We start from the raw sequence: 14,200 nt of genomic DNA, 5'->3' as shown, positions 1-14,200 counted from the left end.
TGTGTGTGTGTGTGTGTGTGTGTGTGTGTGTGTGTGTGTGTGTGTGTGTGTGTGTGTGTGTAAATGATCTTAGCATTTTTAAGAACATTTTTGTCTTGGTTTTTACTCAGGCAGTCCAGCATAAGTCTATTTTCTGGGAAGAAGCTGTTGTACTACTTAGTTTAATAATCTCATTGAGGCTTTTTTGGTTTATTTTTGTTTGTTTTATTGCTTTGTTCTTGTTACATGTGAAAAAATGTTTAATGTCTTGTTAAAGGCAGAGGGAAATCCTATGACTTGAGAGAATTTCTTGGGGAGGGGAGGTTTATAACAGATGCACGTGACAACAGTAATGCAAATTAAGCACACCCTGTATGGCAGGTGCACGCTATTACAATAACAAGTTAAGAAAGGAAGGTTGCTAGGTGGAGGTTGCTGAGGGGAAGGGAAGGTCCTATATAAACTGCATGCTTCTCACAAGTGGTAGTAGTTCGCCAGTCTGCTGCCACTGGACCATCTCTGTGTGTAAGTTTCCCTAAATAAAACCATATATATATATATATATTTGCTACCTTTGGGTTTCTTCTCTGGTCTCTTGAACCTGGAGCCACACCTGTTGAAGTTAATAGGGGTCTGGCATGATGGGAATAAAAGTTACAGTTAATAGGGGTCTGGCAGGATGAGAATAAAAGTTACAGTTCATGCATTATAGGATTCATATTTTAAGCCTGTGAGGGGAGGTCCCAAATCATATTCATTGGAGGGCTCTTCTATTTGAGAGAAACACAAGTGCCTGATATCCTTGCCCATGCTGGAAACAAATAAACAAACAAGGCCACTAAAAAACACTGCTTCAAAACTTTAGACTTAGCTACTGTATTAGTTATAGTATATGCTCTTGCTTTTGTCCTACCTTTATATTGCTCAGCTTCAGTTTCTTATAGAATGGTCAAATTATATTTATGAAATTTCTGACTACTCATAATCTGAATTCCCTTCATAGGTTAAAAAAAACAAATTATTTTTGTTGCATTTCATGGAATGTTTCTAAAGAAGTCTTCTGTGTGAGGATTCCATGTGTCCCTTTTACTTATTCAGAAAATTGGTATTGAATGATCACTAAGTTCTAGGCTTTTTCTCAGACGCTAGGGATAAAACAATCAGGAAAAATAAAATATACTATGTTTGGTAAATAAGAAAGAAATAGAACTATGAAGGTGTATAGAAAGTGTAGGGGCTTAAAATTTTTAGAAGATAAAGTGCTAAAAGACTTCTTGCCAGTAAGATGACATTTGCAAAATAATCTAAAAGAGGTGAGCAAGTAAGCCATTCTGTTAATTGAGAAATAATGATTCCAGGAAGAGGGAAGCCCCTCTGAGGTGGCAGCTTGCCTGGCTTGTTAAAGGAACAGTAAGAAGTGCAGTGTGTCTGGAGTGAGATGAACAAGAATATGAGTAGTAAGGGGATGAAGGAAATGAGGTTAAAGAGGTAATGAATACACAGATCAGGTAGAGTTTTATAGATCATTACAAGGGCTTTGAATTTCTTCTGGTTGAAATAGGAGCCCTTTGAAGGATTGAGTGAAGAACTGACTTTATCTGTCTTAGCATTTTAATGGTATAACTGGCTGTTGTGTTGGAATACAGTAAAGATGAGGAGGTCATAGATGGAAAAAGGGAAACCAAGCAGAAAAATTTGAAATAATCTAGGTAAGAGATGATGGCAGAACAGTAGCAGTAGTTACTGAGAAGTGGTAAGATGTCTGAAGCGATTTATTGATGCATCAGATGCAGAGGATTTAAATATTTCCATGTATTTCCTATTTCTTAATTAGCAGGAAAGCTACTATTAATATGATTGTATAGCTAAACTCTACCAACACTAATTTTCTATCAGATTTTGCTGTTACCTGTAAATATGCTATTGAAAGTCTGGGATATTCATCTATGTTCATCAAAAACTCAGAGTCCTAATACCAGCAAAGCTGCATTGTTCAAAAAAGTAGTATTGAAGAAGTTCATTTTATACCTAGAACCTTCTTTTCCTGAGTATAGAAAATGGATGTGGAAGGAACTGGCTCAGTAATCACAATCTAGTCACTAAAAGAATGTGTGATTGTTTGGCTGTTGGGGTTGGTCAAGGAGCCATTAAGGCCAAAGTCACAGGTGCACTCTTTGTATAAGCTTATGAGCGTTGCATGTTCTGCTTCAGAGAATCTATTTCTGATCTCATACATTCAACAACAGCAAGACCTTATCTTGCTCATAAGGGTAATCAGCAAAACTGTATGGAGAGGTCAGTTTAAATCCATCATCATTTCAAGAAAAACAATTCACAGCTCTTCCTTTACTTGCTAACAATAAAAGTAAATGGCATGTCCTCACATTTAGACAACACATTATGACTAAGAAAATAAGGAGTTCAAATGCTCTGCAGAATGTTTTCTTTCAGAGAAGTGCACTAAAATAGTGAAGTATACAGATAACCTATTAAAAAGTGTTTTTACAAGAAAATTTCTATTTTAAGTATTTATTAAAAGTGTAGAAAATAGCTTTCAATGGCTAATGCAAAACTGTAAAATAATCATGACTCTTACTGAATTTACTTATCTTTTTCTCTTTTATTCCAGAACCTACAGATAGGCCACCTATACTATTAATCACAAATTTTGAAACAATTGAGGTTTTCTATCTTAATGGAAGTAAAATAGCAACCTTAAGCTCAGTCAATGGAAATGAAATTCATACTCTGGACTTTATTTATAATGAAGATATGATTTGTTGGATTGAATCAAGAGAGTCTTCAAATCAACTCAAATGTATCCAGATAACAAAAGCAGGAGGATTAACAGATGAATGGACAATCAATATTCTTCAATCCTTCCACAGTAAGTGTTTCAATTCAATATTATATGCCACCCTTTACTGATTTCATTTACAGACCAGTAGGCTGGATTCTCAAATTTCTAGCATAGCTCATGGCTTTTGGAAAACTGTATGTGCAAATACAAAGAACTTGAATTACTGTATTCACTACATGTTTTTCATATACAAACACAAATAAGTTTCTCTATTTAGGAAAGTAGTAGTAAATTGCAGAGTTAGCTGTAATTCTTTCCTTAAAGCTTTTTACAGTGTCACCTAACTGGAAATTGTGATTTTTTTTTTTCCACTGAGTGGTAATTCACAATGTGATAGTGAAAGTGGGGTTTTAAAAAAAGGGACTGAGTTGATAATTATAAGTACATTGGCTGTAATTAAAAATAAATTATTAGGTTTATGTTAATTGGGATTAACTACCTGTGTTAACTTTCTTTGAAGCAAATCAATTTTTATACAACCTCTTCCAACAAAGTAACTTGTGGTTTGTAATTTACTTTGACTTTTCATGTCAGAAACTTGACAGACTAACTGCCCTTCTCTTCCTGCATTACTACCATAAACTGAAATCTCATTGTCTCTCTCTCTCTCTCTCTCTGTCTCTCACTCACACACACATACACACACACACATGCACACACAAGCACACACACACACACACAGATGCACATATTCTCTCTCTCCTCTCTTTATGCATACTTGGGAAAACCATAAGGATGAGAATTTTAACACATATCCATTTAATTTATGATTTACAGAAAGCACTTCTTACAAATTTGGCTCAGATAAAAGTCTGTAGAAAAACAGAGAAGCCGGGCGCGGTGGCACATGCCTGTAATCCCAGCACTTTGGGAGGCTGAGGTGGGTGGATCACCTGAGATCAGGAGTTTGAGACCAGCCTGTCCAACATGGTGAAACCCCATCTTTACTAAAAATACAAAATTAGCTGGGCATATTGGTTCATGCCTGTAATTCCAGCTACTTGAGAGGGTGAGGCAGGATAATCACATGAATCCAGAAGGTGGAGGTTGCAGTGAGCTGAGGTCATGACATTGCACTCTAACCTGGGCCACAAGAACAAAACCTCATCTAAAAACCAAACAACAGCAAAAAAAAGAAATGAAGAAAAATGTGTACAATCAAGTTAAGCAGAAAAAAAAAATACTGTCATAGAATAAATGTCATTTTCAAATGTAGAATATTTGATCTTGTTTTAATAATTAAAGCTTTTCATATCCAATTAAATGGACTGGATATTAATCCTTACATGAAGAAATAGTATTATATATTGTCTGATCATTGCATTAGATTAAATGAATCAGTGGCAAATTGTGAAAAATAGGACATACAGGTATAATTGTACATATTTAGATGAACAAAGTGTTTAACAGATATTTTCTGACACTTTGAAGATCTTCTTAATATATATAAAATAATTGATAATGTTATTTATTGTGAACTGGACCAAAAATTGTAATCAAAGCAGTGGATTTTTAAAGAATTCTATAGAGAAATGATCATTCATATTAAATAATAACAAATTAAAGAGTGACACAAGGCAGATAACCCTTATGTAATTTCTTACTTATGTGATTTATTATGTAAGTAATAAATAAAGATTATCTGCTTTGTGATGTAAGCATTTCAGACATTGGTTTAGGCAGCAGCTGGAAACTGAACACAAGGCCCCAGTCCTTGCTACATCAGCCATTACCTCAACTAATCGAAATGTATTTGTCCCCAGTAAATGGAATACTAAATAGTCAAATAGCTAAAATATTCACTAAGTTGCCTGGTAGAATTATTTTCTGAGCTTACTTAAGAACTTTTTCTCTATACTTAATATGCCCTAATAATGGTAATCATCTCTTCTTTAATATATGTTTTAAAAACAACTATTTTTTAAAATCTAAGGAAGGTCAAGCACTTGCATATTGAATATTTATAGAAAATAAGTATAATTTAGATTACATTTGATTTATCAAGCAGTTTGGCAAATCAGAAAAATATATTTTGTTGTTGTTGTTGTTGTTGTTGTTAGGGAATTCACTGAAAGGCTGAATAGAATATTCATTTTGAATAATAAAAATAAGTTCACTGGAAATATTTTCATTAGAGTAAATAATTTGTGTGAAGTTAGGTTTAAGCATCCAATTATATAGTCATGTTACAAAAAAGTAATTAAATATGTGGAAGTAATTCAATGATGGGAGTGGTACAGGGGTGTGAGCAGGTCTGGGCTCCTCTGTGATTGCTTGTAAGCCAAGTATTTTATCAACATGTCACAGAAGAGCTGCCATTGAATACAATAGACTCTGTTCATCATGACAATTCGTGAGGTGATAATGAAGCTTGAATATTCTTTGCATGAATAATTACATAAAATCTTTGTCATACCATATAAGCAAAAATAATGAACTGATGGAAATCAGCCTGAATACCTGTCACTATCCACTATTCCAGAGATTCTCTTTAGTTCCTCCCACCCTCATTATATTTAGGTGCTTTTCTCTTAATTTACCTGAAGAGAACATGCTTTTTTGAGAAAATATAAACATTTTATTTTTCAAAGGATTACTGTGAGAAGAAAATCAATCATTGCCGGTCAAACTGACTTGCATTTAACACTTGCATAATAATATAGTAGTAATTATTTTATTGCAATATTTTAAAAAATTACACATCTCATCTCATTTGATACTCACTGCATCTCTGTGGAGCAAGCAGGAGAGATATGCCCTTCCTGTTTTATAATAGATGGCATTTTCACTCAAAGTTTAGATATATTAGGCAAAGCCGGATGGCTAACAAGAATGCAGAAGTGGGACATCTAAGCCCATTTTTTTCTTTTACACTAGAAAAGCAAATCTACCTTAAACTATATATTTTAACTTTATTGAATATGCTGAAAGACTGCAACGGGGAGATAGTATTCTTTTGTTTTTATAGGAAAATTGAGACTCTGAGCAGTTAGATAATTGTACACAGTATAATTAGGTAGGTTTGAGTTTGGGTCAGACTTTATAGCTCTTTCTAAATACCACACTGCCCTTAGGTCTCAACTTTTTCATTTTAGCAAAGCAAAAATGATGAGGTCTACAAATATTAGTAATGTTGGCTTACAAAGACAAGCCCTCTAAATGGGAGAGAACTATCAGAATCTTAGAAGGAAGGTGGAAAAAATGGGTTGTAGAAGGTTATAGCATTTAAGAGGCCCACCCAATGATTCTGCTGTGACCTCCTTAAAAGTCCTACATTTAACATTTTACATCATTCCCAATCAATTTTGGGAAAGAATCAGGATGAATGATATTAATATGTTCAATAAATTGTATTAGTCAACCTTGAGGGAATTGATAGAAATTAAATTTCTTATTGAATTCTTTTTTATAAAGATAACTGATATTTATTATTTAGGATTTGAGCCTGAAAGTTGCAGACTTTAGAGATAATTTTGGAATTAAGTGTTTTCTAAGCAAAATTCATTTTTTTTTTTTTAAGTATTCACATAAAGCACATTTGTAGCAGCTGATTGTTTTCCAAAATTTTTCTTGGACAGTACTGTGGTAGGGACACAGATACCCAAAATAACAAAAATTATGGGATTTACAAAAGTAGTGAATTCCATCTGCTTCATCAGGACAAAGTGCATAGAGACTACTGAGATAAGAATATTTTGTGAGTTAACGTCTTATTAAGAAACATGATTCAGAACCATATTGTCATCTCCCAGCTGGACAGTAAACACTTTTGTTCTGTTTTTATGGGTGAATTCTTCAATACACTGAAAAATTCAACGATCACTTTTAAGATTCTAGCATGGATTTAACCAGCTTTTCTTGAGCCACTAATGGCCTCAACTCCAAACAAGTAGAGTATACCAAGCTAAAAATAAAATAACTGCTTATTCTTCACGGACTTAGCTTCTGAATTAACCCCATTCACAGACTTTTATCTTTTTTGTTAGCTTGTTTTAATGTCAACCTTAAATCACCTTCTATTTGAACCTCTAACCAGAGCTACTAAATTAAGTCTTTATTGGATAATTTTTTAATTCTGACAATTTTTTAAAAAATCTTTTGTTTTTAATTTTATTTCAAGTTTTGGGATACATGTGCAGGATGTGTGGGTTTGTTACAGGGGAAAACGTGTACCGTGGTGGTTGGCTGCACCAATCAACCCATCATCTAACTATTAAGCTCAACATTCATTAACTATTTTTCTCCTGATGTTCTCCCTCCCCCACCCCACCCCCATGACAGTCCCCCAGTGTGTGTTGTTCCCCTCCCTATGTCCATGTATTCTCATCATTCAGCTCCCACTTGAAACTGAGAACATGTGGTGTTTGGTTTTCTGTTCCTGTGTTAGTTTGCTAAGGATAATGGCTTCCAGCTCCATCCATGTCCCTGCAAAGGACATTATCTTGGTCCTTTTTATGGCTGCATAATGTTCTGTGGTATACATGTACCGTTTTCTTTATCCGGTCTATCACTGATGGGGGTTTGGGTTGATTCCATGTCTTTGCTATTGTGAATAGTGCTGCAATGAACATATGCATGCATGTGTCTTTACAGTAGAATGATTTGGGTATATACCCAGTAATGGGATTGCCAGGTCAAATGGTATTTCTGGTTGTAGGTCTTTGAAGAGTAACTACTCTGTCTTTCCTAACAGTTGAACTAATTTACATTCCCACGCACATGTAGAAGCATTCTTATCTCTTGGCAACTTTGCCAGCATCTGTAGTTTTTTGACTTTTGATAATCACTATTCTGACTGGCATGATATGGTGTCTTATCATGGTTTTTATTTGCATCTCTCTAATTAGTGACCTTAAGCTTTTTTCCACATGTTTGTTTGCCATATAAACGTTATCTTTTGAGGTGTCTGTTCATGTCCTTTGCCCACCTTTTAATAGCGTGTGTGTGTGTGTGTGTGTGTGTGTGTGTGTGTGTGTGTGTGTGTGTATCAGTTTGTTTAAATTCCTTGTAAATTATGGATATTGGACCTTTGTCAGATAGATAGATTGCAAAAATTTTCTTCCATTCTGTAGGAGTTCTATTTACTCTAATGACAGTTTCTTTTGCTCTGCAGAAGCTGTTTGGTTTAATTAGATCCTATGCCAATTTTTGTTTTTGTTGCAATTGTTTTCTGCGATTTAGTCATGAAAACTTTGCTGGTGCCTGTGTCCTGAGTGATATTGTCTCGATTTTCTTCTAGGGTTTTCATAGTTTTGAGTTTTACATTTAAATCTTTAATCCATCTTGAGTTAATTTTTGTATAAGAATTAAGGAAAGAATCCAGTTTCAGTTTTCTTCATATGGCTGGCCAGTTCCCCCAGCACCATTTATTAAATAGAGAATCCTTTCCCCATTGCTTGTTTCTATCAGGTTTGTCAAAGATCAGATGGTTGGTTGTAGACGTGCAGTCTTATTTCTGGTTTTGCCATTATGTTTCACTGGTCTGTATCTGTTTTTGTACCAGTACCATGTACCAATTTTGTTACTGTACTCTTAAAGTGCAGTTTGAAGTCGGGTAGTATGATGCCTTCAACTTCCTTTTTTTTTTTTTCCCCTTAGGATTGGTTTAGTTATACAAGGTTCCTTTTTTTAAATCCCATATGAATTTTAAAAGTTTTTTTTACTCTAATTCTGTGAAGAATGTCAATGATAGTTTAATGGGAATAGCATGGAGTCTGTGAACTGCTTTGGGCAGTATGGACATTTTCATGATATTGATTCTTCCTATCCATGAGAAAAAAATGTTTTTCTATGTGTTTATGTACTTTCTTTATTTTTTTGATCCGTGGTTTGCAGTTCTCCTTGAAAAGGTCCTTCACTTCCCTTGTTAGCTGTATTCCTGGGTGTTTTTTTCTTTTTGTTGCAATTGTGAATGGGATTTGATTCATGATTTGTCTGTCTGCTTGCATATTGTTGGTGTATAGGAATGCTAGTGATTTTTGCACATTGATTTTGTATCCTGAAACTTTGCTGGAGTTGCTTATTAGCATTAGAAGCTTTTGGGCTGGGATGATGGGGTTTTCTAGAAATAGGATCATGGCATCTTCAAACAAAGACAACTGGACTTCCCCTCCTCCTGTTTGAATCCTCTTTACTTCTTTCTTTTGTCTCATTGTGCTGGCCAGAATTTCCAATACTATGTTGAATAGAAGTGGAGATAGAGGGCATCCTTGTCTTGTACCAATTTTCAAGGGGAATGCTTCCATCTTTTGCCCATTCAGTATGACACTGGCTGTGGGTTTGTCATATATGGCTCTTATTATTTTGAGGTATGTTCCTTCAATATCTAGTTTATTGAGAGTTTTTAATGTGAAGGAATGTTGAATTTTTTCAAAGGCATCTTCTGCATCTATTGAAACAATCATATGTTTTTTGCCTTTAGTTCTGTTTATGTGATGAATTATGTTCATTGATTTGCATATGTTGTACCAGCCTTACATTCCAGAAATGAAGTCAACTTGACCCTGGTAGAGAAGTTTTGGATGTGCTGATGGATTTGGTTTGCCAGTATTTTTATTGAGGATTTTTGCATTGATGTTCATTGGGGTTATTGGCCTAAAGTTTTCTTTTTCTGTTGTAGCTTTGTCAGATTTTGGTATCTAAATAATGCTGGCTTCATAAATGAGTTAGGGAGGAGTTTTCAGTTGCTTGGAATAGTTTTAGAAAAAATGACAACAGCTCCTTTTTGCACCTCTGGTAGATTTCAGCTGTAAATCCTTCTGGTCTTGAGGGTGTGTGGTTTTTTGTTTGTTTTGTTTTGTTTTGTTTTTTTTTTTTGGTTGGTAGGCTATTTATTACTGTCTCAATTTCAGAACTCATTATTCAGGGATTCAGCTATTCAACTTCCTTCTGTTTCTGTCTTGGGAGTGTGTATGTGTCCAGGAATTTACCCATGTCTTCTAGACTTTCTATTCTAGTTTATTTGTACAGAGGAGTTTATAGTATTCTCTGATGTTTGTTTATATTTCTGTAAGATCAGCAGTCATATCCCCTTTATCATTTTGTTTTGTGTCTATATGAATATTCTCTATTCTTGTTTATTAATCTAGTTAGCTATCTATATATTTTACTGAGTTTTTCCCCCAAGGGTTTTTCATGTCCACTTCATTCAGTTCAACTCTGATCTTGGTTATTTCTTGTCTTTTGCTAGTTTTGGGGTTGGTTTGCTCTTGGTTCTCTAGCTTTTTTAGTTGTGATGTTAGGATGTCAATTTGAGATCTTTCTAGCTTTTTGATGTGGGCACTTTGTGCTATAAAATTTCCTCTTAACACTGCTTTAGCTGCATCCCAGAGATTCTGGTATGTTGTCTCTTTGTGCTCACTGGTTTCAAATAACTTCTTGATTTTTGCCTTCTTTCATTATGTGCCCAGGAGTCGTTCAGAGCAGGTTGCTCAATTTCTATGTAGCTGTGTGGTTTTCAGTGAGTTTTTTAATCTTGCATTTTAATTTGATTGTGCTGTGGGCTGAGAGACAGTTTGTAATGATTTCTGTTATTTTGCAATTTGCTGAGAAGTGTTTTACTTCCAATTATATGATCAATTTTAGAGTAAGAGCCATGTGGTTCTGAGAAGAATGTATATTCTGTTGTTTTGAATTGGAGAGTTCTGTAGATATCTATCAAGTCCACTTGATCCGGAGCTGAGTTCAAGTCTTGAATATCTTTGTTAATTTTTTTATCTCTATGATCTAATATTGACAGTAGGATGTTAAAATATCCCACTGTCATTGTATGGCTGTATAAGTCTCTTTGTAGATGTCTAAGAACTTTTTTTATGAAACTAGGTGCTCCTGTATTGGATGCATATATATTTTGGATAGTTAGCTCTTCTTGTTGAATTGAATACTTTACCATTATCTAATGCTTTTCTTTGTTTTTGTTTTATTTTGTTTTGTTTTTGATATTTGTTGACTTAAAGTCTGTTTTGTCAGTAACTAGGATTGCAACCCTTGCTTTTTTCTGCTTTCTATTTGCTTGGTAAATTGTGATGTTCTCATGTTGTGTTTTTCAGCTCCTTCAGGTCATTTATGTTCCTTTGTAAACTGGTTATTCTGGTTAACAGCTCCCGTAATGTTTTATCATGGTTCTTAGCTTCTTTGCATTTGTTTGAAATACACTCCTTTAGCTCACTGGAGTTAGTTATTATATATCTTCTGAAGCCTAATTCTGCCAGGTCATTCATGTTTGCCTCAGCTTAGTTCAGTATCCTTGCTGGAGAGGTGTTGTGATCATTTGGAGGAGAAGAGGTACTCTTTCTTTTTGAGTTTTCAGTATTTTTGCATTGATTCTTTCTCATATTGGTGGATTTTTCTACCTTTGATGTTTTGAAGCTGCTGATGGGGTTTTTGTGGGGTCTTTTTTGTTGATGTTATTGTTGCTTTTTTTTGTTTTACTTTTAGCAATCAGGCCCCTCTTCTGTAGGGCTGCTGGGATTTACTGGGGAACCATTGCAGTCCCAATTCACCTGGGTCCCTCCTGCACCTGGAGATATCACCCATGGAGGCTGCAGAACAGCAAAGATGGCTCCCTGTTCCTTCTTCTGGAGATCCATCCCACAGGGACACAGAGCTGATGCAAGCCAGAATGCTCTTGGTATGAGTTGTCTTGAGACCCTTGTTGGGAGGTCTCACCCAGGCAGGCTGCATGTGATCAGAAGTCTGTGTAATAAAGCAGTCTGGCTGTCCTTTGATTGAGGAGGTTTGGCTACACTGGGGAGAATCCCCCTCATCTGGACTGCCAGCAAGCAGGAAAGACTAGGTCCACAAACTTAAGACCACAGCCATCCCCACAGGGTCTCCTTCCCAGGAATATCAGAGTTCTGTCCATAAACCTTTGGCTAGAGTTACAGCAATTCCTGCAGGGAGGCCCTGTCCAATGGGAAAGGATGGATCTGGTCCTACCTAAAGAAGTAGTCTTGCCATGATCTGCCACAGCTCCTGTGCTTCGCTATGGGGAACTCCCCTCAGTCTAAACTGCCCAATCTCCCCAAGACCAGCAGGGGAAAATGGCTGATGAGGGCCTCAGTGATGGTGGCTGCCTCTCCCCACTGGAACTCAGCTGCACTAGGGAGTGTCTAGCCTGCTGCTGCTGTCCTCAACCCAATTGGATTGTGCAGCTCTGAGTTTGGGACCCACGGCCCTGGTGGGGTGGGCTCACAAGGGGATCTGCTGATCCACATGATGCACAGATCTGAGGAAAGAGTGTGGTTTCCTGGGCAGAGTAGTACAATTACTTGCCACCTCCCTTGTCTGGGTGTGAGAGTTCCCCTTATCCTGTGTGGCACTTGGGTCTTTGCACCACCCTGCTTTTCCTCACTCTGCATGGGTCGCACCAACTGCCTAGTCAGACCCAGTGAGAGAACCTGGAAACCTCAGTTGATGGAGCAGGATTCACTTACTGATTTTGTTCTTCTTGGTGGGAGCTACTGGACCTGCTTCTAATCAGCCATCTTGGCTCCTCTCTTCTCTTTTTTATTTTAGATTTGGGGGTATATGTGCAGGTTTATTATTGGGGTGTATTGTGTGATGCTAAAGTTTGAACATAGTACCCAATAGGTAGCTTTTCAACCTTGCCCCCTTACCCCTTCCTTTCTTTTGGAGTTGCCAGTATCTGCTGTTGCCATACTTATGTCTCTGTGTACCCATTGTTCAGTTCCCACTTATAAGTGAGAATATGTGGCGTTTGGTTTTCTGTTTCTGAAGTAATTCATTTAGGATAATGGCCTCCGGGTACATACATGTTGCTGCTAAGGACATGATTTCAAACTTGTATGGCTGCATAATATTCTATTGGGCATACATACCATGTTTTTTTAAATCCAATCCACAACTGATGGGCAACTAGGTTGATTCTATGTCTTTGTGGTTGTGAATAGTGCTGTGATATATGTACATATGCATGTGTCTTTTTGATGGAATGATCCGTTTTCCTTTGTGTATAAACCTAGTAATGGGATCACTGGGTTGAATAATAATTCTATCTTTGGTTCTTTGAGAAATATCAAAACTGTTTTTCACAGTGACTGAACTAATTTACAATCCCACCAACAGTGTGTGAATGTTTCCTTTTCTTCTCAAATCTCACCAACATCTGTCATTTTGACTTTTTAATAGTAACTATTCTGATTGGTATGAGATGGTATCTCATTGTAGTTTTGAATTGCACTTCTCTGATAATTACTGATGTTGAGTTTTTTTTTTTATGTTTTCAGGCCAGTTGTATATCTTCTTTTGAAATGCCTGTTCATGTCCTTTGTCCACTTTTTAATGGATTTTTTAAAGTTCTTTAAAGATTTTGGATATTAGTCTTTTGTCAGATGCATAGTTTGAAAATATCTTCTTCCACTCTGCAAGTTATCTGTTTCCTTTGTTTATAGTTTCTTTTGCTGGTCAGAAGCTCTTTAGTTTAATTAGGTTTAATTGTTAATTTTTGTTTTCGTTGCATTTGTTTTTCAGGACTTGGTCATAAATTATTTGCCTAGGCCAATGTGCTGAAGAGTATTTCCTATGTTTTCTTCTGGGATTTTTAGTTTGAGGTCTTACATTTGAGTTTTTAATCCATCTTGAGTTAATTTTTGTAAATGGTGAGAGGTAGAGGTCAAATTTAATTTTTCCAAATATGGTTAGCTGGTTTTCTCAGCACCATTTATTGAATAGAGCTGACACTTTCCTTCTTTCTTCTATCAAGCTTACCATTTCCCCTTGAGTGAGCAACTGTCTGATAATTCCACAATATTTGGAACAACATGTATTGAACATTTATATTGTGCATTAGGAATTCTACGTGTGTACTTCATTACCATCACACACAATTATAACACTTGTATACTATATATAATTGTCAGTTTATAGATGAGAAAATGAACCTGCAAAACTAGTAGCAAGAAAGTAGAGGGAGGTGCCATGCATTTTTAAATCACCAGATCTTGAGAGAACTCACTCACTATTCTGAGGAAAGCACCAAACCATGAGGGATCTACCCCCATCACCAAACACCTCCCACTAGGACCTACCTCCAACATTGGAGATTACAATTTAACATGAGATTCGGTAGTGACATATATTCAAACTATATCATTCCTCTCCTGGTCCCTTAAATCTCATGTTCTTCTCACATTGCAAAATAAAATTATGCATTTCCAACGGTCCCCCAAAGTCTGACCTCATTTGAGTATCAAATCAATTAAAAGTCCCAAGTCTAAAGTCTCATCTGAGACAAGGTAAGTACCTTTCACCTATAAGCCTGTAAAATCAAACAAATTATTTATTCCCAAGATACAATGGAGGTATATGCTTTGTACCTGTAATGGAATCAGAATGAGTAAA

The 14,200-nt window shown here is 36.0% G+C and overlaps 1 protein-coding gene across 2 annotated transcripts in view; it reads left to right on the top strand.

The window, feature by feature from the left end:
- The window catches only part of LRP1B (LDL receptor related protein 1B), a 1,894,725-nt gene that overhangs the window by 901,378 nt on the left and 979,147 nt on the right, over window positions 1-14,200 (top strand). For both annotated transcript variants that reach the window (XM_032286208.1, XM_032286207.1), the window contains exon 6: window positions 2,609-2,866. In XM_032286208.1, the coding sequence (XP_032142099.1) occupies window positions 2,609-2,866 (258 nt within the window). The remainder of the gene's footprint in view (window positions 1-2,608; window positions 2,867-14,200) is intronic.

Source organism: Sapajus apella, unplaced genomic scaffold, assembly GCF_009761245.1.
Source record: "Sapajus apella isolate SASKATOON/1434 unplaced genomic scaffold, GSC_monkey_1.0 scaffold18, whole genome shotgun sequence".
In the NCBI taxonomy this organism is placed as follows: Eukaryota; Metazoa; Chordata; class Mammalia; order Primates; family Cebidae; genus Sapajus; species Sapajus apella.
The sequence above is the reverse complement of the archived record's forward strand: the minus strand, read 5'-3'. Positions and strand labels throughout refer to the sequence as shown.